Raw genomic sequence first — 23312 nt, 5'->3', positions numbered from 1 at the left:
CTTATTTTCATTCATGCTTGGTTTTTTCTTTGCGTTCTTTAGAAGCTTCAAAAGCTCTGGGTTTCACATCTAGTGGGTAGTATTGTGTGAAGAAGTATACAAAAATGTGCAGAACTGCAGCTGAACAAAAGACGCTCTCTTCCAAGAGCATTTGGCTTCTCCCAAGTTCAGTTGTTGGCGCAATTTGTTCTTTAGCCCAAATCTACTTTGAGAAAAAGTTATCCAGAAAAGTTTAATGAACTGAGATCAGTTTTTCTTTTTCAATAAAATGCCTTACCTAATTCAGTGATCTTAAGAGAAGAAAATCATGAGTCGTCATTTTCTGACATAAGGAAGAATTTTTACACTTCTACATCAGCTTATACATAGATATTGGAACTTTATAATGCTTAACATAACTTTTAAATGCTTGTTTTAAAGATGTGCATGGTAATCATCCTTAATATGAAAATAAATTGTTTATAAGATCTTTTGTTTTCCTCTATTTAAAATGGTTTTACTGGAGAGAGAAGTGTTTCTGTGATGAGTTAGTTAAACTGACTTGCTGGTTATGTTCCCTTTCACACACCTTAGAGTTAGGTAATATCTTTTCATAGTCTTTTTATTCTTAGAATGCTTTGTTTCTCATTTTGCATGAATTAGTCATTGAATGGAAATACATTTGACTACATAAAGAAATGAGCATACTGTGTACCTACAGAAGAGGCCTACACTAGTAACAGTAGTTTCACTCTTAACTAGGAACTTCCACCAGGTTTTTTGTTTGTGTTTTTTTCTCTAAGCCTAAGCAGAAAATATTTTTTGTTTCAATATCATTCATCTAACAGTCTTAACATTGACATAATTGTCAAATTAATTAGTAAGTCTGCAGTGGGTACAGTTTAAAAAACAACAACAAAAACAACCCAAAGCATTGAAATTATTGCCATTTTTTCAAATAAAATTGATTTTTATTTCCTCCGGCTTTTGAAAGATCTTTTCTTGTACACAGTATTTTTTAACAAGCTGAATTATCTGTAAGATGTTGTACTGGACTTACTATTTGCCAGAGTCTTAAAGTAGAGAGGAGAGGCAAACTTGTGGAAGCCTGGGAGTTTTGAAACCGGTAACACTGAATATACAGATTGGGGTGGTCAAGAAAGACAAGTCTCTCACAGGATATAGGTGCACCTCCTCAGGGCTGTTTCATATTGATTTTTTTTTTCAGCTCCCCGTGATTCATCCCACTATTTTTTTGTGCACACTCATTCATTTCCACAATAACTTCAGTTGTTGAGGATAAACATGTTAGAGCTTGCCTGGTAGGGAAACAGAGCATCTGATCTGCTTTGAGAATTACAGTGACCACCTTCTTAGCAAAGGTGGACCCAAAGGTTTTGGACCCTGTCCCAAACCTGGAGTACAGCCCCGTGACTGTGGACATCTTCCCAGACCTGTGCGCTGAGGTCCAGATGCAGAGTGCTGCTCTGACAATAGTTATGGTTACCTACAGGATTTGGCCCTCTCGCTACAGAAAATAGGATAGCGTTGTTATTAGCTGATCAATTGTCCCTGAAAAAGTATTGGTGGTTTTGCTTCAGATCTGCTGAAGAGCTGCTGATGTGTTTATTGCAAAAAAAGGCCAGTAGGCTTAGGAGGTAATTATACTGAATTTTGTGTGTTTTGAGTAATTTGTGAAAGCTTTCTAACTGTGGGACTTGCTGACCCAGGGAAATGTTAGTTTTTAGAGCAACATTACTGTGTCGAAGTGTACACATGAGACGTTTCTAAAATGATGCAGCTTGTGTAGTGCCCAAATACACAGGTCTCTGAATTATTTGCTAGAAAATGAGTTTGGATGCAGGGCAGGATGAGCAGAAGCCTGATTTTGGATGTATGCAATCTGGGAACACATAGTGGTGCAGCCCTTAACTTGACATTTGCAGGATAGATAACTAGTTCTTGAACTGCTTTATTATGTTGTACAGCATTTATGTTCAGACTCGATTTGTGTGTGTAATGTCTTATAGTGTATTATATTAATGCATTGCTCTAAACTTTTGCTGACTAAAAAGGGCTGAAATCTGCTTTCCCATGAAAATGATGTAATAGTAGGAATGACTGTGTTGTCTTCTCCATAAGCTATGTTTCCACGTTTCGTGAACGGCAAAGAACTATTCTTGCTTGGCTTTTTTTTCCTTAATACTATCAAGTGCAAGTTGTAGATTTGCTACAGGAAAATAAGGCTTATGTTTAACAATAGTTTTTTAAGTCTCTCTTGTATCTACCATTGCATGCTAACTTTGGTGGAAAAGACTAAATAGAAGTGGGTGATGGGTTGAAATCTATTGTGCTACACTAACATGATGCTGTTTTGGATAACTGAATTTTCTAGAGAAGGTTAATACGTTGGGTGTAAATCACTAAAGCATGGAATACAGTATTTTATGGAGAGTTTACCAGTTAAAATTAGAGATTATAAGGATTTGAGGATTTGAGGAACAGTAAGGCAAGTAAGTTGGCTGTAACTTAGATGACAGTGAGCATCTCATGCAGGAACAAGCAGGAGATTACTGGTTGCCTGCTGCTTTAACTGGTGACACTGTTACTAGGCATGTTTTAATGTAATTAGCTGATGAACTAAAGTTAAGAGAGAGCTTCAGTTAGAGTCTTCAGAGATTGGACCAAAACAAGTGAATGACAATGAGGACTGAAATAATAAATATTTAATGACCCAGATGGTACATCAGTCCAGATCCTCCGCTTGGGAAACAAGCAATAAGCGTCTCAAGTGTGTGAAGGGCACAGCTTGAGTGACAGGGAGCTGCTGGTATGATATGATTATAAGAAAGAAAAAGTAATCCTGAGATATATCGGAAGGCCTTCTAGCAGAGAGGAAACCACTGCTGTGTTTGTAGGAAGGCCTGGAGCACTGCGTGGTTCAAGGTGCCTCTATTCAAGGATGGCAACTCCAAACTGATGGGGCAGAGGAGGGCTTCAAGGCTGCCTGTTGCCTTGATCATCCTCTTCAGAGGAGGATTAGAGTTTAGCTTCTTCAGCCTAATGCTCAATGGGCATGTGATAGCACTCTGAGTGTACTGAGGAGCAGGGAAGGTGCTGAAGCTGAAGAGCTCATTGTGGCGCAAATGGACATAATCTTAGTAAATAGAAGCTGACAATCTCGGAACCTCATTCCTTTGCTTAGAGGTTTTCCTGAAACGGAACAACAGAGCAAGAGGTGGCAGATAGACCAAGGTCTACCCTGAGAGCAGGGGGAGGACTTCTGCAGGGGACTGAACGGGCTGATACAGGAGTGTTTTCCTGGGCTATGTAGGGTGTCCCAAATCCTCATGTGAGGCGTTGAACGAACAGTCATGTTCCAGTCCTTGGGAAAGGCAAGGAACAAAAAGCCATAGCAGTTTCCAAATACTGTTGTGGTGTGTTCAGCCAAGATGTTGATTACTACATGGAACCAAGGAATGGGCTACCTAACCTATAGAGGTTAATCTGAGGTTGATGTATAAGGCTGCTGTAGGATTTTGCATGTTTGTTTTCCCTCTCAGGAAAATAAACTAATTTTGAAGAAGGTCTCTTGTATTCATTGTCACCACTTTGTTTTTGTTCATGGTTACTTTTTCATTCTTCCTCACGTGCGTGTTGTGTTTTTTCTTTCATAGAACAGTTCGTGTCTGGCTGAAGAGGGATAGTGGGCAGTACTGGCCAAGCATATACCATGCAATGCCATGTAAGTATAAGGAGATGTTCGCTATCTACTGTGTATTTGCAAAATGGCTTTTCTGGTTTTGATGAAGCTTCATGTTTATGATCATTTGTAAGCTTACCACTCGATTTTAAATATTATTCTTGAACAATCCTTGTGGTTTCTGTGAAGCTTTACCAAGTTGCATGCTAATGCTTCTGAGAGGCATCAGGGATTACAGCACCATAAAGGATACAGACATGCTAGCGAGGGATGAGCATTTAATGCAAACATAGATTAAAAAATGTGGGAGCTCAAAATGTAGTCTTGCATTCTGCCACTAATGGAGTCCATAAAGCTTTGTAAGTCTCCAGTATAAATCACTCTGCCCTTCCTACTGCATGTGCTCAGTCCATTAGAGTGCAATGGTAAATGGTTTTATTTGGTAAGAACTTAATATCCTGTGGCAGCTAATATGATGGAGAGGATACTAGACAGGGAAGGCAGCTCTTCCAGTGAAGAAGCAGAATCATTTTACCCCTGCAATTAAATGTGGAAAACCAAATCTCCCTGATGGATCCCTCCAGTATGATCTGCTGTATGTCTCCTCTCCCAAAGAGAGTGTTAATGCTTTAAAAAAACCTGCAGATAGATGTCTATTTTTCCAAGAGGCAGTTGAAGAAATCACAGCCCTAGCTGTGTGTCATAACCCCTGTGTTGAGTGCAGGAGTTATAACTCCGCAGGTCACCAGCAGCAGGGGTATGTGGATGCTCCTCAGTCAGCTTCAGATATGCTGGGTTAGCCTGTCTTTGGAAAGCTTATGAAGCTGACCTTAATTTAAATCCACAGACTGGGGAGCATTTATCAAGTCCCATGAAGGTATTCTTACTGTCTGGAGAAAGAATTAGTTTAAGACAGCTAGATTTGGAAGAGACATCTGTCTCCATGATACGTAAAATATTTAATAGATGTAAGTTTTAGTACCATAACATCAACTTGGGACCCTAGAGGGGCCATGGTGTTTGACTGCCTGCTCTAAGAAAGTGTTGATTTGGTAGAGAGGAGGATTCCTCTTCTTCCTTTGGTGATGGACTAGCTCATAAGAATACGTCAAGCCTCAAAGGTACTTTCTGCTTAAGATTTTGCACAAAAAGGTGTTGGAAATGAGCTACTGATGTGGCAGTCTGTGGACCTCCGTCACAATCACTAGCAGTGGCCTGAGTTCCCTTGACCCATCCCAAGAGGTTTGCTTTCCCCAGTCAAACTGCTATGAAATGGCTATTCTAGCAGTTTGGCGTTGATACTTCTCTTTTTCCATGTGGTGTTTTTGCATACATTTGCATTTTTAAATCTTGTTAGGTTCTCCTCTAGTCTTAGCAAGGCTGCATTATTGCCAGGAATAACAGCTTCACTGGAAGTGATCCACTCAAAGGGGGGACTATTTTAAAGCGCCTTCATAAATTTGAACACCTGACACTGCTCCTTCACTTGGAAGGCTGGTAAGCTTTTTAGCCATGAGATATTAAAATTTTGCTGTGTTATTCACCAATTTCAAGAATGATCAGGTATAATTAATGACTGGAGCAATGCCAATTACGTTGTTATCAGCCATGGCTTTAAGCTTGGAAATTGTAGGAAGGGCTCTGAGTCAGTCTCTGCACAAGTCTGGACTTTACTGGAAATGATCGTTTTGTCTGTGTCTATGTGGATCACCTTTTTGGATGGTCCTCTGCTTTAGGTTCATACTGGGTTTTGTTGTTTAGAGAACGACTGCCCAGAGGTTCTTTATGTAAAAAGGCAGTAGGCATGATGGTGCCTTTGTGCAGCTTAGCAAGCTGCGAGTGGCAGTCCAACCTATAGATACCCCGTTGGCATGACTCGTGACTTTGATTATGGTGGTGCATGATGTACGCCATTTTATGATTTGATATCAGTTAGCCCTATTAACTGAGTCTGTGCCTTGGGTACTCTGGGAGATGAGGAGGAAGAGGAGCTGGGCCGAGTCAGCCATCTGCTTTGTTCAAGCTCTGCACCCAAATGGGGCCATCAGTGTATTCTGAATATGAAATCCATTAAATACCTGGAAAAAAAGATCAAGATTGTAGATCTCTTCTGAGTAGGGACACTTGCTGCTGTTTAGAGGTGGGATTTCCCCAATTACAAAGTTTTATGCCCTGCCTATGGGTGTTTCTGTGGTTGGAAAATTCTGGACAACATGGTGGCCACATTTTTGATCATCTCCTCTAGCCAATGAGAAAGAAAGAGCTGAGGCTATTATACACACTGTAATTTTGTCAGTAAGGCAAAAAGGTAAGCTGGAAACCTGGCTAACGTGCCTCCTTCACACCAGCGTTGTCTCAACAACTCTATTAACAGCAGACCTCTGATGAACATATTAACCCTCCTCATGGTTAGATGTGTACCCTTGGTTATACATGTGTAACAGGTTATAGAGGTGTAACCATGGTTAGATGTGTGAGTTTTGGGTAGTGTCTGTACAGGAGAAAAAAACCCAACTTAGTAGACACAAAAAAGGGAAAGCAATTTTAGTCAAGAGAAGTAAGCTTTTGCCAAAAAAAAAAAAAAAAAAAAAACCCCCCCAAAAAACCCAAACCCAACCAAACAAAAACATCTCACAGATGTGGAACGGAGTAAAGGCTTTATTGTAGTGAGCAACAGTGGAGTATCCAGTCTTTGAGGCAGATAATACGCTGTCTGTCTTATGATGGTTTTCATAGCTAACACTTTGCTTTGAATGGGAGGGTAAAAAAAACTGCAAAGCAAAACATGCTCCTTCAGTCTTAAACTATGCCACTTTTAGGCACTTCAAGGGGGGGGGATGTCCCTGAAACTGCAAGGACAAAGTTTGTATTTCTCTTCTGCTTCTGTCAGCCTCTAATAGAGGTGACACACTGTTGAGAGCATGAAGTATATAATTGGGCTTTTCCTCCATAATTCATTTTCCAAAGGCTAAAATCAGTGTGTATTTGCCCTGTATTTAAGATAAAGACTACAGCCGGACTTCTGCATCAGGAATATTCTGCCTGTCCTCTGTAAAGTATCTGAATGTCATCTTATTTTCACTAAAGTGTAAGCTGCTGCAGTCTTGTTACAACTGGCATCACTTTAACTACATTAGTGTAGCTAGTGTGGATATAATTTTAGTGCTGACATAATGATTTTTCCAAGAGCACGTGTTACTGAAGAATTCCCTTAGGAAAATGATTATAGCAAAATAAGTATCTTTATACTGCTATGACTGTGTACACACAGGTCTGGAATTTAGAAGTGACTTTTTTTGTAATCAGTGCGTGTCAAGCAGTTGCTTGCACCTTTTATGTCTGAAGTGTTTTAGGCTATTTGGGAAAAGCATACTTCAAATAGCTAATTTACCTGAGAGTTTTTCTCTGCGAGCTGTTCATTGCCTTCAGAGTTACTAGAAGCTCTTTCAATGTACGCACAGTGTCTAGCGTTTGAAAGCTGACATGTGGAATACGCCCGTTCTGGCATTAAGTGCCTTTAAAAGGATTTGATGTTTATTCTGCTTAGAATTGCCTTTTTTTCTGTCTGTTTTTCCTGCAACTGTCTTATTCTGCTACAACGCTAGAAGCCTCAATATAATAGTAAAGCACCACCATCCAAAGGGACAATTCGAGTTTGCCTTTTCTGAGGGAGAGATGTGGGAAGGAGCAATTTTGTCGCTGTTAGTAGCCCTAATTTAAGTGTTTCCTTTCTGGCAATTTCCTTGAACTGAAGCCTTTTCTTTGATTTAATTCAGTCAGCCCTTCCAGGAAAGAAATAAATTGAGATGCCTGCCTGGATGTGGGTCTGGTAGGCTTTCTGCTTGCCATTGGTTGTTGGGAGTCAATACTCTATGTAGAACAAGTTTTGTTAAACAGTCAGCATAGACTCTCCTTCATATAGTTTTCCTGCTAACTAAACTGTCGAGGAAGGTTTGCTGAGCTATGGACTGTTTAATCCTAGGTGAGACATTACACAAATTGAGAATATACCAGATATACAGTACTGCAAAAAAGAGGACTCCAAGCTTGTTAGTAACAAAAACACTGCGAATAATCACAATGGAGAGTGGAAATCGGGAGAGGGGAAAAAAGCACAACTAAAAGCACATCTGACTGTACTCTATATTTATCACAAGAATAAGTTTTAAAAACCACTCTTATCACTATCGAAGGAGCGAGAATGCCTGCCCCCCTAGCTGCAGTTGGCAGTTGCTGCTGAAAAATAATTCCTGAAGGTTTCTTTTGGGGCAGCAGGACTTCTAGCTGTGTGCTGCTGTGTTGAGCAGTAAAAACAATCCCTGCCTTTTGAATGCAACTTCACAATTTCTCAGTTAAACCAAGCAGAGCTCTTGAATTCTTGCAAGAAAATTCTGGTTTTACCCTTGATGCGAAACTTGCCTGATCCTCGAGGGAGTGTAGTATGACTGACTTGTGTGCAATTTAAGAGTATATCCTGATGTTTACTAGAGTAATAGTGATACAATAAAACAATGGCTAGTTTTCGATAAAATCTTTTATTTTGGCCATAGTATGTGATACTGTCATAGCGTTGTCTGTGGTGAAACTGGAGTAGCGGAGAGTTGGACTTGCAGTCCTTAATATTGGCTGATATCTTGATTCCTACAGGCTAACTTTTTACTGCAGGTATAGGATGGAAGCCTCTGACATAATACAGTGTTTTCTTTTATTGTCAGTAAAGTTCAGGCAAATGTAAAAAAAACTAAATTATTCAGCTAAGTAATCTCTCAGATTTATACTGAAATGTCAGGCGCCTCATATCAAAACACCACCACTGCTCTTGTATGACATGCCTGGTTTTAGATAACTAATAAGAAAAAACGAAGAAGCTGGAGCAAGAAATAGCCATTGTTACATGTCCTAATATGATAGGGTTGAATGAATTGCAAGAACACTTTTTTTTTAATGCTTGTCTATTAGACAGGGCAAAATGCTGAACAGCATCATAAAGCATGTTGGCTAGTTTTAGGCTTTCCAGAACTTCAAGAAAATGAGAATCACAGTTTTGTTAACTTCATCAACATGTTCATTTTTTTCAGCTCCATGTTCATGCATGTCTTTTAACCCGGAAACCAGAAGGCTGTCCATAGGTCTAGACAATGGTACAATCTCAGTAAGTACATCCAAAGATTTCTAGTTGAAATGCTTCCCTTTTGAGAAGTATATGTGTGATGTTGTGGTGAGGATATTTTTGCTAGCGTTTGGGAGAGAGACTTTTTACTGCTAGTGGAACTGAAGCTGTAGTGTAGAAAATGGCAGATTATTACAAATTTCATTCCAACTGCCACAAAGAGATTGAGTGGGGTTTACAATGTTTATTAGGCAACTCAACAAACTGTCTTAATTTGCATATCTCTTTAAAAATAACAACGCAGAAAAACAGCTGTTGTTTTATTAAATTTGAGTGCCTTGTTAATCATACCATACCAAAGTTTTTTGAAAGCAGCAATTAAGAGGGGGAAAAAACATCTTCTCAGAGGCAGAAGGTGGATTTCTGCTCCATATTTAGCTGCTTTTCCAAACTTCAGGGTTAAGATTTTGTTTTCCTCTCACTTCCTTCAGTGGAGTTGCCCCTAACTGGAAGTGCTGTTGCTGAAGGATTTGGTCCATTAACATCTAAGATGTGTGTGTGTGTGTGTGTAAGAGAAGCAGAGTGGTTTTTAGATCTGGGACAGAGGGTAACAGCTGACCTTATTAATTGGATTTTTCTTCTGGGGTGATGAGTAAAGAGCTATATCACTTTGTGGAAGGGTCATGGGTCAGTGAGGTATTTTTCACCTATGCCTCATCAATAGACTCCTCTTCCAGTTTAAGATCATTTTACCATCATTGCAGATTTTTACTGCTGTTGCCTCTGCTTTATGGGCTTTATAACTGAATGAGTGTTTTGCAGGTTGACATAAGGGCAGCTGTCTGCACGAAAGCCAAGATGGTATTTGGGAAAGGGTGTGTGACCCTTTTAGCTGTTGGCTGTGAGCTGTATCAAAGATGTGAAGGTTTTGACCTATAAAGCTATTAATGGCTAGTAGCAGAGATTTTTTTGTGCCTGTAGGAGATTTCTCCTTTTGTATCTAGGAGATGGGACAGCTGCCAGAGAATTCCCTGCACCTCTGAAATTCCCTCCTTCCCACTCTCTGAAATAGCTGTAATTTGCCAGTCCTACTAGGCACTTCTGTTTCACCAGGCCTTTGAGGAATGTGAAGGCGACTGTAAATAAGGTATTTAAATACTGTAGCATGATGGAAGAGATGTGTCCTTTGTCTTCAGGGTATTTTGCCTTGAAGAGTCAGAGGGTGCTTGAGTCTGAATGGAGTCAGATATTTTCCATTCTGAAGCTAAAGAAGGTAAATGAGATATGCAGGTGTTAAACCAACAGGTGACTTCAGGTACTTATAGGCATATATTGTCATGTCTAAGGCAGATTCTATTTGTTGCTAAGCTGGGCTTTTCTTTTCCCAGTCTTCTGGATACAAGTACATAGGAGGGGGGAAGGGCTTATGAGTGTAACTTGATTTAGTCCTCTCTAGCTGCAGGCATTTGTGTGCTAGAGGATTGTGCAGAAAATGTTCTCCACAAACTTCCACAAGCAATGAAATGTTTCCCCCTGTAGCAAACCTAAGGCTTGTAAGAGAAGCCAAAACTGTAATGTGCTACACAAGAAGTGGTGGAGGTGGGAATGGAAGAAGAGCAAGGGTAGCCCCGTATTCAAGTCCCAGCAACATTGGGGTGTTAGAGAGAATCCCCGAGTACTTTAAAGCGGGTTACAACCACCCTCTGGAGGAAAGGATAGATTTTCCTTCCTGGGCACGGCTATGATGATTAGTTTAGCACAGGAGTATACAAGCAGGGCACACTGACCACAAAATAAGAGAACTTACTACAACAAAGTGACCTTAGTGCCATTACTTCTAATTGTGTGGCCCTCAAAGGGAAAGTACAGGTAATTTACTTGAGCAGCTTGAAATATTTGGGAATTAGTCAGCTGTTCCATGTTAGCACTTCTGGTAATGCCCAGTGTACGCTGGGTGCAGGACCAAAAACAATACTGAAAATCATTCTGCATCTTCACTTCAACTCTGTAGAAGGAAAGGACTCCTGGCAAGGGCTGTAAGCTGACACAATACTCATGAGAGTGCCACGTACTCTCAAACTGATCTTTTTGCAGTGCAAGGAAGTACTGCTTTTACTTTCAGTTGTAAATGGAGATAAAAAAGTAGAACTGCCTTTTTTCTTTTACATGAAATTTATGTAAACTGTGTGGATTTTGGTTATAAGCCTGGCACCTCATTAATGTGTATAGTACATTTTGAGAAGGATGGGCAGCAATGCTATTGTCACAGAAAGACATTCCAGCAAAGCCACCATGAGGTGAGCTTGTATGGCCACCTTTCCTTGTGCAACAGGGTGACAATTTTTGCTTCTACAGAGGTGAAGAGATTGTTTTCAACCTTTTGTAGCTTCTCAACATGAAGGCTGCACAAGCATTTGTGCAGCACAGCAGACCATTCTCTTGTGCTAAAGATTGTCTGGCATCTTGCTTGAAAAGCAGTGTGGTACCTAAAGTAAAAAAAGTTTCTATGTTTTTTGTTTTGGTTTGTTTTTTTACACTTTGCAAACCCTTTTGGAAAAGAAATAGCATTTCTGTTACTTTACGTCTTAGGGACTGCCTAAGGTCCCTTTTGGAAGCCAGAAGACTTTATCATGGTCATAAATTTCTTGCTCTGAAGTGGACAAAAGCATGTTTTAACAGGTGCAAGTCTCTCAAGATACCACAACAAGAAGAAGCAGAGGAAAGGTCTATTACTTGCAATAGACTGGAGAATTCCACAGCCAAGATGAGACTCCTCACCTAATTTCATCCACTGAAAGTTAGCTTCCTAGATAAAGTTAATCATTGGGTTCTGCAGGCAGTAGAGAAGAGGTGAATTGCCTTTGGACACACCCATGTTACTTACCCGAGAAATTGTTTTAGAATGGCATAAATCTCTCTCCCCATTTCTGGGGAGATTTAAATGAGGGATTTAGTTTTTAGGTAGCTGAAGCTGAATTAAATTGATCTTTTTTCTGACCATGCTTGTGTCTCGATGAAGCTGTTACATACTTCAAGGAGGGCCACAAGGACAACAGGGCACCAGAAAAAACCCTTTAGAATTCTTCCTTGGGGAAGAATTATTAAGATAAATTCAGTTTCCACATCATCTGATCTTGCAGGTGTCTACAGGTTCAGCCATAAACAGCACTTTGAAAACCTGAGAATGAGTCAGGCTCTGCTTGCTGATGTACACCCTGGGACTGTGTACTGCCACTGTGGGAAGTTTACTATTTTTTCCTTCAAGAAAACTACAGGATAGTTTCTGTCCTCTCCCAGTTTTTTTACTTTATAGAGTGAAAACACTGTAATAATTTTATAGAGGTTTCCTTGCAACAGATATAGATGTAGGGTCTGACAGTAGATTTAAAAGTCTTCATTCTCTTCCATTTCTGAAGCGGGTTTGTTGTTCTCTGGAAGACGTGAGAGTGCTGTCGGTCACTTGTGTTAACAGGACGAAGTCAAGCCTTTAAGGAGATCTGCCATGTGCTGTCAAAATGGCATCATCTATGAGAGTACAGACTGTAAATTCCCTGGGGTGGGAACTAGGTTGTGAATGGGTAACACATAACTAATATATAAAGATTATTAACTTTCAGAAATGGATTCAGTTTCCTAAGCAGAGGTATCTAGTGCTATTTTGGGATACATCAGTTGGTGTCCGCCTGCAGCTCTGGAAAGGCATGGGTCTTCCTTAGACCCTGGGCCATGTCAGCTGGCCCCATGGCCAAGGACTCTGAAAATGGCACACGCCTGAGGATGGGTTTTGTTTGTCTTAACAAGAGTCATTTGAAACAAGATGCTGATAGTATTTCCAGGATGAGAATTTACAAAGGTCTTAGGCTCAAGAGAGGTTTGTCGTTGGTGTATATGTTTCAGTGTGAGGGAGGCGTGCTCCATGAAAGTATAGTTGAGAGTCTTTGTACAACAGTGGGCACTAGATTGGACAGTCTTTTCAGATGCTCGAGACTTCTCCTTTCTGCTTTGTGAAGGCTTTCATGGTACCAAGTCACTGTTCTAATAATAAGCTAATAACAGTCAAGACTGATCACTAACATTTTCAGTATGGTAAAAAAGGTAGTAAAGTAGCTCAAAAAAACCCTCTGAAGAGCAATCTTACCAGAAAAAATGTTTTTAATCCCTGCAAGGAGGGGTTTTGGTTTTGCCATCCTGAGCACTCTGATATATCCCAGCCCCTTCCGTGCTACAGAGCTTGCACAGGACTTGGAAATCTTTCTCCATTCTGTTAACAAGCACCAACTGGACTGTGTGGGTGATCTCAGCCTTTCTAGCTCATTAAGAGGAGCCAAAAAGCTGCCTAATGAGAACTGAGCGTCAGCAGCTCTGGGAGGAGCAAAACATCTGTGTATGGAAGGATAAAAAACCAGTTTCTGCTGGTACAATGTTAGAGATGTAGTCGGTGTTTTTGTAGCGCAGATGACACAATGTATGTGCCGTAGGGCATTAATTTCTTGAGCAAGGTGTCCTGTGCTAAAATATCTGTCTATTGATGCAACCAATACATTTGGCCTTGAGAGGGAGAGGGGAACAAGTGCAATGGAAGAACACATGATAGTGTAAAGGGGAGCAGGGAGTAAAAGACCTGGGGAAAGATTAGAAAATGCAAAACAAAGAAACATTGCAAATTATCATATGGTTTCAAAGAAGAAAATGAGAAGCAAGAAGTCTTCGGGGGGGGAAAAAAAGAAATTATATCTGGCATTAAAGTTAATTGGAGCTGTGTTTGTTTTGTACTGTATTTGTTTATCTTTTTGGATGGAGCAGTGTATTAACAGTACATAGCTGTGGTTTGTATTAAAGCATACAGAGCTAATCAATGCTTGGGTAAACCTTACGAACTGCAGTTGTGTTTGATTCACTGTTTTATAATGGAGAACTCAAAAGCCTTTTCAGCCTTCCACTGAAACCATGGGACTGTTTGGATCACAGAACAGAATGGCCATGTCAAATTTTTCAATGGAAAACGGCAAACAAAAATGAGAGTGCAAACTGTGCTCTTCATCCCACCTGAAGTCACCAGCATCTGTGTGCCACCACAGTCAAAGCTGGGGACAGCCAAGTCGGTAGGAAAGCCAGACATATTCTCCCACCCCATTTCTCTTTAGGAACCAACAGCAGAAAGTTATCATTCATAGTAAAGGGTCTTGCTTCAAGTAGGCTTTGTAGTAAAGCATTTCATGTGGTGCTTTACTGTTCTTCAGGCAGTGGGTAATGAAAACCACTTCCCCTGTAAGTAGCTAGAGAGGTATAGCAAATTTTTAAAGTTCTGTGGTCTGTAGAGTTAAGGTGACCCTGATACAGAAATCCAGCTGACTTAATTGATTTGTTACTGCTGTTTAAATAACACTCCCCACTGTAGTCTTCAGTTGCCAGGGGAAAGCTAATGGTAGGTGGAGCAGATTAAGGGAAGGAAGATGAAGTAGAGCAATTCAAGAGAACATATTTATAAGTAACTTATGAACAGAAACCTGGAAACAGCAAAATACATAGCTGCCTCAAATCACTCACGGTTGTTTTCCTGGAAGCTGGGATCTGTAGATGTTCCACAGATAAGTATTGCAGCCTCTCCACCTGCGTGCCAAGCAGTAGATATGATGTGTTAGGGTAATCCTGGTGCTGGAAAGCCATGCAGATTACCTACAGTGACCCCACAGAAAATGCAGAGAGAGACTTTTTTTTTTAATTCCGGTTTGGAAACTGTGGGTAAATACGGGCTTTTTGGTGGTTAGAATGTCTTCTCATGCTCTTTTGCACTAAATATTTGGTTTGCCTTAAATATAGTCTGTAGGCTCCTGAAGTCCAGTCTTCTATACTGTTGCGTAGTGCTTTTGGCAGTGCTTATACATGAACGTTTCATAACTGTATGCTTTAAAATTTAGTTTATCTTGTGTTTGTAATGTTTCTTTTATTTTTTCACTCTCTTTCAGCTTAAATGAGTTAGGTTTTCCTTCTTCTGCCCCCTAGGTAGATTAGCTCAGGGAGTTTCTATGTAGTTCGCTATAAATTATTAATATGATGTGTTTTTACACACCTTGGTTTTTCTCTGTGTTTCTCTGAGTACGCGACGTACGCATGTAGATACCTGACAGCAGTTTGAAAGCTAGTTCATGTGGTGGTGCCACAGAGCCTACCCTTTGCCTGGGTGTTTCCTCCGGAGAGAATTTGCAGGAGTTTTGTTGTGGCCACTCTGTTTCCCCAGCTTTGAGCAACTCTCCTCTTCAAAATGAGCAGCAGGGACACCCAGGTGCTCAGTCAGTTTAGCCACATGGGTTTTTCCAGGAGCTGAGGCTGCCAGGCAGACTCTTAGCTGCTGTTTTCATCATTGCCTCGTGCAAAAAGCCATACGGGCGGTGAAACAGCAGCACCGAGGCAGCAGGACTGCAGAGCCGGTCCCCGTAGGTGTGTGGGCTCTTGCCTGGCTGCAGGAGCGAGCCTGGCTGGGTCACGCCACCCATCTCTGCCCAGGCAGCCACAGCCTGTGCTAAGGCACCCTCCATCCCACGCACAACGGCTTGCGAGCCACAACGAAGCAGTAGCAAAACAAGAAAGTCTGCTTGTGACATACCAGAATAAACATTAACCACTAGTGGGATAAAATCCAGGGGGAGAAAGTCTGGGTTTCTATTCTTCCGAAGCACTGAGAGACTTTTAAAGAATGTATTCCTATCATGGATTATTGGTACCTAGTTTGGACCAAGCAACTTCAAGGGGCTCTTACATTCCTGTCAGGTTTTTTTTACTTCTTTTTTAATAGTTCCTCTTTTATCTCCACCGTTCTGTTCAGAAGCACTTGTGATGTTGTCTCTTAGGCAGCTTTAAAAAGTAAAATAATTTAGTTTTTTAGATGGAGGTACTCAAAATTAGCAAAGGTATAGACAGGGCTATGCTTGCAAAGATGGGAGAGTTTACCTTGGTAACAAATTCAAATGAAAACACTCAAATGCTTTGCATCTCTAAGCACTGTTTCTTTTGTTCTTTCTTTCCCCTCCCTCAGGAATTCATTTTATCAGAAGATTACAACAAGATGACACTAGTGAAAACTTACCAGGGTAAGAACCATGATCCGTGTTAATTGGTTTGTATTGTCATTAATTTTTGTTAATGTTCTCTTAAGGAGTGCAAATGGAGAGAAGTCTCCTTTACAGTGATTGTTTGTTTTGTTTTTTTTTTTAACTAATGTAAATGCTGGTTTTATCAATAGATCAATAATGTGCTTTGTTCTGAGATTACAAGACTTTTAAAGAGCTGTTTCATGTTCTGTTTTTCCTTTTAAATGTTCCTTTGGAATATCATTCTAGACAGCAAACTGCCCAAAATCCAGACCACGTTTGGGGAAGAGGAGTATTAATTTTTAATCTTTAGTAATCCAGTGTATTTAATGCAACGACTGAGGAAACTAACCCATCTTTTAGGGCTGAGGCATTTAGGTCTGTAGCTTTTGGGGTTAGTCAGGTTATATGTCAGTAACTGTCGGCTTCAGTAATCTCAAGATTATCAGTGAATACCTGTCATAATAAAAGGTCAAGAAATGCTAATCTATACCTTTTCTAATTTTATTCTGGTATTCACTAATTTGATGTTCTAAGAAACCTAGCTATTTATCCTTGTCAAACCTCTAAAGGACACTTCGTTTGGGACAGGCATTATTATAAAGGTAACAAATAACATGTGATAATTTATTCATATATCTCTTTTGCTGTTAGACTAAGAGGTGGTGTGATATTATACAGTATCATATCATATTATATGCTAAACATCGTGTTTCTGTATAGAAGCCTCTGACATGTTGGCTTGAGGCTTCTCACATACATTTTAAAATATGTATTTACTCATATATTTTGAGTTTTATACCTTGAAATGTTGACAGGATAATTTAAATCTCTAAATGGAGGCTCTGGGGATTGCTTTGTAACATTTAGATTTTAAGGTATGAAGACAATCTTGATTTTTGCAGAGCATGGCTAACATGCATTGGCTTTTGAGTTTTTTACTTCAGTTCTTTCATGAATGCCTGGTGTGTTGTAAAATTAAGCTAGAATGCCTGCATTTTTTTTTAGCTTGTAAAACCTGAACAAAAATATCCAATGATGATAAAATACATATGTGAATCTTAAATAAGATTGCTGCAGTCTGACTGTACAAATCTTTAGTATCCGAATTTGTGATTGCTCCACAATCACCAAAGTTTGACACACCTAGGTTTCACATTTAAGGCTCGTTGCACTGAAGAGTCCTTCCTACTGACTGTTCTGTAGCCCCCTTTGTTATTAGCTCATCCATTTGTATGCTTGGACTCAGGCTTGCAGGCTTATCACAACCTGTGAAGGGTGAGCTGAAGTCTTTTTGTCTGCATATGCAGAGCAAGATATGCATGAGACCACCTTTCCTGCCGAGCTCTTCAGGGAAAAGCCTGAAAATTTTGGAAGGGGGGAACGTATATCTTGGCAGTATGGCAGAATAGTCAGTTGACTGTGGCAGCCCACCCAAGGCCTGGGGAGCACCCTGCATAAAGTTAGAAAAAAATTAAGGATAATGAAGGCTGATCTCATGGCCTTCTGCTGCAGTGTGCCAGATGTGCTGCTGCTGCAGAGCATTGGAGGAGGCCTTTGGATAGGAAGATGCCATGGAGAACCTCCATGGGTTGTCCTGTGGGAGAATCCCAAGAGTTCAGATGGCATCCCCCAGATATTGGAAAAAAAGGTCCATTAACATCAGTAGAGAGGCAGTACAGCTGACCACAGTCCCAACTGGAGTCACTTTCCTAGACTGCCTGTCTCAGCATGAGAAGGTTTTTTGATCGGTTCTGGTCATTTTGTGCCAGGACTCTCAGATGTGTTAGAATATTTTATCTGAAAGCTGTGGACTTATTTTAGGGCAAGAGAAGCAATACTTGTGCCCAGAATAGGCATCATTTTGGTTCTAGCCCAAACCACAGCGAACACTGACAGCGGTCAGTGTCTGCCTTCAGGCACTTCAGCCAGTGCCTGTGATGCTCGCTGCTGCTGTGTCCCTCGGGTACGGAGCCCCTGCCCCACTTTCCTCCCTCACCTCCAGAGTTTGATGTTTGGTCTTTTCCTTGTTTAAGCTGATGAAAACTGTATTCCCCTAATTTAAAAAATAGTGACAGCGTGTGAGTGGTGTAGTTTGGGGAGCGGAAAGTGTGGTGATCCCAAGGCTGCTGGGATCCCCCAGATTCACCTGTGTGTGGGTGTCTGTATAGAAATCCCCCCTGTGCAAGGGTTAAAGAAGCATTAGGGCTGGTGTTCTGCTTTCTGCACATTGCCAGCCACGTGGGCAAAAGTTTGGTTTTGGAAAAATACGCCCTCAGGTACTGTTGGAGATGCTTTTTTTTCTTTCCTTTTTTTCTCCCCCCACTGCTGGCTTAGGAAAAGCCAGACTGCTGTTAATGCTGCAAATGGAGATGGCAACCAGAGAGGGGGAAAGGCGGTCCCAATTCATTGCTACAGGAGGGACAAGACTCGTGAAGGGCCATTCAGATTCGGTAGGAAATTTTCCCTGGAACAGAAGTTGATAGCTGCCATAACACAGCCAGGCAGGACATGGGGATGGAGGAGAGCTTCTGCATGAAGGCACACTGCCCAGCTTTCCAGCAGTGCTGGCAACCCATGCTGAGCTACACAAACCCCTCTGGGCCACTCCTCTGTCCAGACCAGAAATGACATGGCACTGAGTAAGTTACAGCAACCCAGGGACAGTCTTGAGTTGCCTCAGCTCCACTAGAAAGTGTCACCCAAAGTCCCGAGGGGCAATTGCAGCAGGCAGGTTTTTGATGGTGCAAGGGAGCAAGACAAAGCACAAGATTCCTTGCTGTTTGCAGCGCACCCGTGACCTGAGGCTGCCTGCTGCTTCACAGCACAGTGCCTCTCACCACCCCCATCCATAGAGACGTGCTCCCTGATTCTCCGCTTTTCATACTGCGTGTGGGTGGGAGAGCCCAGCACCCCCTCCACCACTTCCCCGGGCTCATCTGGACCCATACTGGAGGTCTGGGGTGCTGGGGAAACATCACGAAAGTGAGATGCTCTGGGAGCTGCTTTGAGTCACGGGTTCCTGCAGTTCCATCCGTACAGCGTTAGGCACTTCCATGCTCCTCTTGCTACAGCAGCCTCCATCCAGGACACTGGATCTGGGCTTACTGGGGGTGTCACTAGGGCCAGAGTCCGGTGGTGCTGCTGGGACACATCAAGGAGGAAAGAGCCTCATCTTCCCATGCTCTCTGGGAGAATATGCAGGGAGGGGCTGCGTAGTCCTTTGGGTAGGCATGTCATGATCTAACAGAGATGAACCTTCCACACCTGGTCCAGGAGGAGTCCCCTCCACAATCCCATTCCTGTAGTACACCTTCCTCACGTGGCTGTACCGAGGCGCAGGGGCTGGCATAAGCACCTTGGCAAAGCCCTGGGGCAGGGAAAAACATAATTAAAAAGGGACATGTAGTTTTGTTGGGGATGGTGGCCTTCTAGTGGTTCATTTGTTAAAAGCCTCACTTCTAAGAAGTGTTGGTTTTGTTTAAAGTTTTCAAGTAAGGCCTTTGTATTCTTTAAAAATATTTTAGGGGGAGTAAATAATTTTATTTAGCCTACCAAGGGTCTTTAGCCTTAGCCATGCTGGCTGGTTTTGTGTGTGCTAGCTTTGTTTGTAAATGTTCAGCAGTGCTCTTAAAAGTAGCACCTTGCACAGCAACTGCTGGGCTGTCGATCGTCTCCTACAACAAAGTATTATTATAAGTAGCTGAAGCTGCTGTAGTGATTAAAGGACATTAATTGTGTCTTGAAAGACCATGAATATGTCTGCCAAATGATCTGCTAGTGGTGGAGAATGACAGCACGTGCCTAAGCTGTGCTTTGGTCTTGGCAGGGGTCTGCGGCCGGGTCCAGTGTCATATGGTGGCCCGGCACCAGCAGCGTACATGGCTGGACATGCTCCGTGGAAGTTTTGCTGCGACGCTGTGTCTGGAGTTGCGAAATCTTGTTTCTTGAAAGGGATCAAAACACAGAGATTTGGGGATGTGACGCAGTGTTAGTCAGGACTCCAGGGTGGGTCACGGGGCATTGGCCTCCTACAGGCACTAACTCCTTCCCTCGTGTGGGGAGGGGTAGTGCAGGCATTTGAATGGTGCCGTTTGGGATGTGCTGCGAAATTAAACTTTTCATTCTGTGTCAGTCTTTCATAACTATCACCGTCCCCCCTTCTTCAGCCACAGCACCAGCTGCAGGCATGGACAACCTCCGCTCATAGTGACCTTCTCTTTTCCTGGGCAGCTCCTCTTGCATTCCTGCGAGACTACGGGTGTTGAAGAAACCCTTCCCCCCGTCAGCAGCCTTGGCTTCCAGCCCCTCGCCGGCTGGTCCTGTCGCATGGCTGTTGCTTCTTCCCACTCTGCACAGCTTTCTCCACCCTGTTTCTTGCAACCGCACCTTGCCAGTCCTTGGCCCCTTTGGATGATATAACAGCTCCTGCTTTTTTTTATGTATTTTTTAAAAATGTATTTAACACATGCTTGTTCTGCCAAGCAGGATTTGTAGACCTGCTTCTGCCCTGTGCTTTCTGCAGCCTGCCTGTTTTGGGGGTGTCCCCCTGCCTCCTTGCTACAGGCCAGCTCACGCCATGTCCTTACTTCTGCTTTCCCCTATGCACAGCCTCTTCTCTTGTGCTTTTCTTGCACATGCTAAGCTTTTCTTTCTTACTGCTAACTTCCACCTCTCTTTTGGTGTTTGCTGCTGCTTTTCACTGTTGTAACTCTCCCTTTCACCCAGCACAGCTGCTTGCCCTGCACTGTGCGTGGCCATGCACTGGCTGTGCTTCTCGGACCTCTGCCTTTACACACAGCACAGACCCTCCTTTCCCCTGCGCTCTGCCTGCTGACGTCTCGGCGTGCACCTCCTGGCTGCAGTCTCTCTTCTCTAGGCACCCTTCCATCTTCTCTCCAACCTGCTCTTTGCACGGTGCTCCCTGCTGCTTTCTCATAGCAGGAGTGCAGCCCCCCTGCTCCCTCCCACCCTCCAGCTGCAGATGGACCTGCTCCCTTCTCCTGTCTGCTGCTTCTCTACCTTCTGCACAGCGTAATCTTCCCACACACATGGGCTCTCTTCTCATGGTGGCTTACACACATCTGCTCTTGCCTGGTGCTTGCTGTGGCTTTTTCTGTACTGTGACCACATTCATCCTCCATCCCCCCTTCTCCATCCTGCTGTTGTTGCAGGGAGCAGCTTTGGAAGTGTTTGCTCTACTTTTTTTCTGCACACAAATGGTGATCAAGCCTTCCGTGGATGAAGGACCAGCTTTTTTGTTTGCTGCTTCACGACCCTGAACCTGTGTTAATCCTAGGGCCCAGACCTCTTCCTTGCTCCACTGTCAGCTTCCAACCTTCTGACATTTTGCTGCTTTAAGCCTTACGTGGGTCAAATTCCTTCTAAATGACAAGTGACTCCCTACTTGCATTTGTCCTCTCTTTCCTCCCTTACTTAGATGATCTCCACTGTGTTCTTTCACTTGGTTCAGATATTTCTGCCATCAGTGTGTGTGTGGTGGCACCAGCTAAAACATGCGGTACTTGCAGGTGGACAACAGAGCGCTGAATTGAAAGCTCTTTTTGGGGAGGGAGGATAAGCAAAGCTATCATGTACACCCCTCCCACCTCACACATTTCTTTAATGTCTACTCCTTACATGCCAGAGACAGCTGCCTCACCATCCACAGGCAGTACTTCTAGCAAAAGGTACAAGCCCTGCCTTTTAGAAGAAGTTTTAGGAGGAGATTTAGGACAGTTGGCTGGTGCCAGATATCCCCACGGCCAGTTCAAAGCATGGGGAGCCGACTCCAGCAGTAGCAGTTGCCACGTGCTGAGAAAACATTCCTGGACAGGCCTTGAACAGCCTGATCTGAGGCAGCTTTGCACGCCCTGTGGAAGTGCATGGGTCTGTCTGCAGCACTGCTGGTGCACACGAGCCCCTGGGACACCTATACGAGCGCACCAGGTGCTTGTAGCAGCATGCATCCCATCGTGGCTAGTGCGGGTGCTCCCGGGGAGACCAACAGATAGGTAAAGGCAAGCAGTAGTCACCCGTGGGGTCACTGAATTTCTTCCCAGAGAAATCTGGAGAGGAGAGAGGATCTGTTTAAAAGAGCTCAAGTGACTCCTGGGTGGTCCCCATCCTTCTATCTTGATTACAAACCCGGAGTTTAAAAGGGTGCGGAAATGAAAGCCAAAATCTGGGCTCTTCTATGGGCAAGGGTGAAAGAATCTGGGCACAGTTCATGTCTGACACTGTAAACTGGTCTAGCTGCCAATCGCGGTTATGGGAACTTGTGTCAATGCATCTATTGATTTTTCTCCACAGGGAATCTGGGTTTAAAAAGCAGTGTGGATCAGGGGCAAATGTTGCCTTGCGCAAGCCTCCTCTTCTTTGCTACAACTAGTTCCCCCTCGTAGGGTTTGAACACAGCTCTCGTCTGTGCTGTATATTTGTATAGGGCAGGCAGCAATCCTCCCATACGGTTCTGAGGAATTTCTCTGCATTTCAAACAGAGGTTTCAGGCTGGTTTTTAAGCTTCCAAAGATATTTAATCTTTCCAGCGTGTCAGCTTTTACACAAACAAATACAAGCAGCCTGCTTTGTGCGACACATGTTGCCAGGTCTCAGAACAGTAATAAACCAGTAGGGCTGTAGATTGAGGAGTATGGCATTTGCTGTGAAGTTACAGCTGGGAATAATTCTGCATGTCTTTCCAGCCACTTGTTTTATTAAAAAGTCGGCTCAATTGGCACTTCACAACCAAGCCCACTGGTCATTCATACAAAAAACCGTCTGTACAAGCCTGAGTTCCCTTGTTTTAATGAAAAGCCTTGGATGGCTTTATTTAGGTAGCAGTAGAAATTTATTCCTTCAGCTGTTTTATTCATCTTTCCCAGCTGTGATCTTTTTGGGGGGTTGTTTTTTTTCTTTTAATTTTATTCCAATGTCCTTTTCAGCTGGTTTGCATGCAATGCTAAAAATTCCCTTTGGTGCAGGGTTGTGCCTGTGCTGTAACTCATCATTCTGCTGGGGTACCACAGTCTGCAGCTCAGATCCACCAGACCTCACAGCAGGAGGAGCAGCAGCGTAGGCATCTGCACTTCTGTCATAAGACCAGCTCAAAAGAAGTTTAAGTAGAGCCCAGAGTCCTTTCCACAATGGCAGCTTTGTTGGTGATGATTCAATGATGGAAGGAAGACTTGTGCTACTGTAGCAGATAAATGGCTGCAGTAGATATGGAAGGAATTAAGTCTTGCTTCTGCTCTTTCTCAAGCAAACGCTGAATGTGCAGAGCAGGGATCTTACAGGCTGGCATGGTAGCTCGTGTCAACAGGATTATTAAACACCAGCTTCTTCTGTAGGGAAGAGTGAGCGGAGCAGTTGGATGCAGTTGGTATTTGCAGTGGTCTTCTGCCCCTGTGTCCTTCTCCACAATGTGATTATG

General features: G+C 42.7%; 1 protein-coding gene across 1 annotated transcript in view; it reads left to right on the top strand.

The window, feature by feature from the left end:
• WDFY2 (WD repeat and FYVE domain containing 2) overlaps positions 1-23312 on the top strand; it is a 65720-nt gene that overhangs the window by 29819 nt on the left and 12589 nt on the right. Inside the window, exons 2-4 of the mRNA XM_010583355.1 lie at positions 3657-3724; positions 8761-8834; positions 15826-15880. Of these exons, the coding sequence (XP_010581657.1) occupies positions 3657-3724; positions 8761-8834; positions 15826-15880 (197 nt within the window). The remainder of the gene's footprint in view (positions 1-3656; positions 3725-8760; positions 8835-15825; positions 15881-23312) is intronic.

Source organism: Haliaeetus leucocephalus, unplaced genomic scaffold (assembly GCF_000737465.1).
Source record: "Haliaeetus leucocephalus isolate CR32 unplaced genomic scaffold, Haliaeetus_leucocephalus-4.0 Scaffold897, whole genome shotgun sequence".
Classification (NCBI taxonomy): domain Eukaryota; kingdom Metazoa; phylum Chordata; class Aves; order Accipitriformes; family Accipitridae; genus Haliaeetus; species Haliaeetus leucocephalus.
Note: the sequence above shows the minus strand (reverse complement) of the source record. Positions and strands in the feature narration are given on the sequence as shown.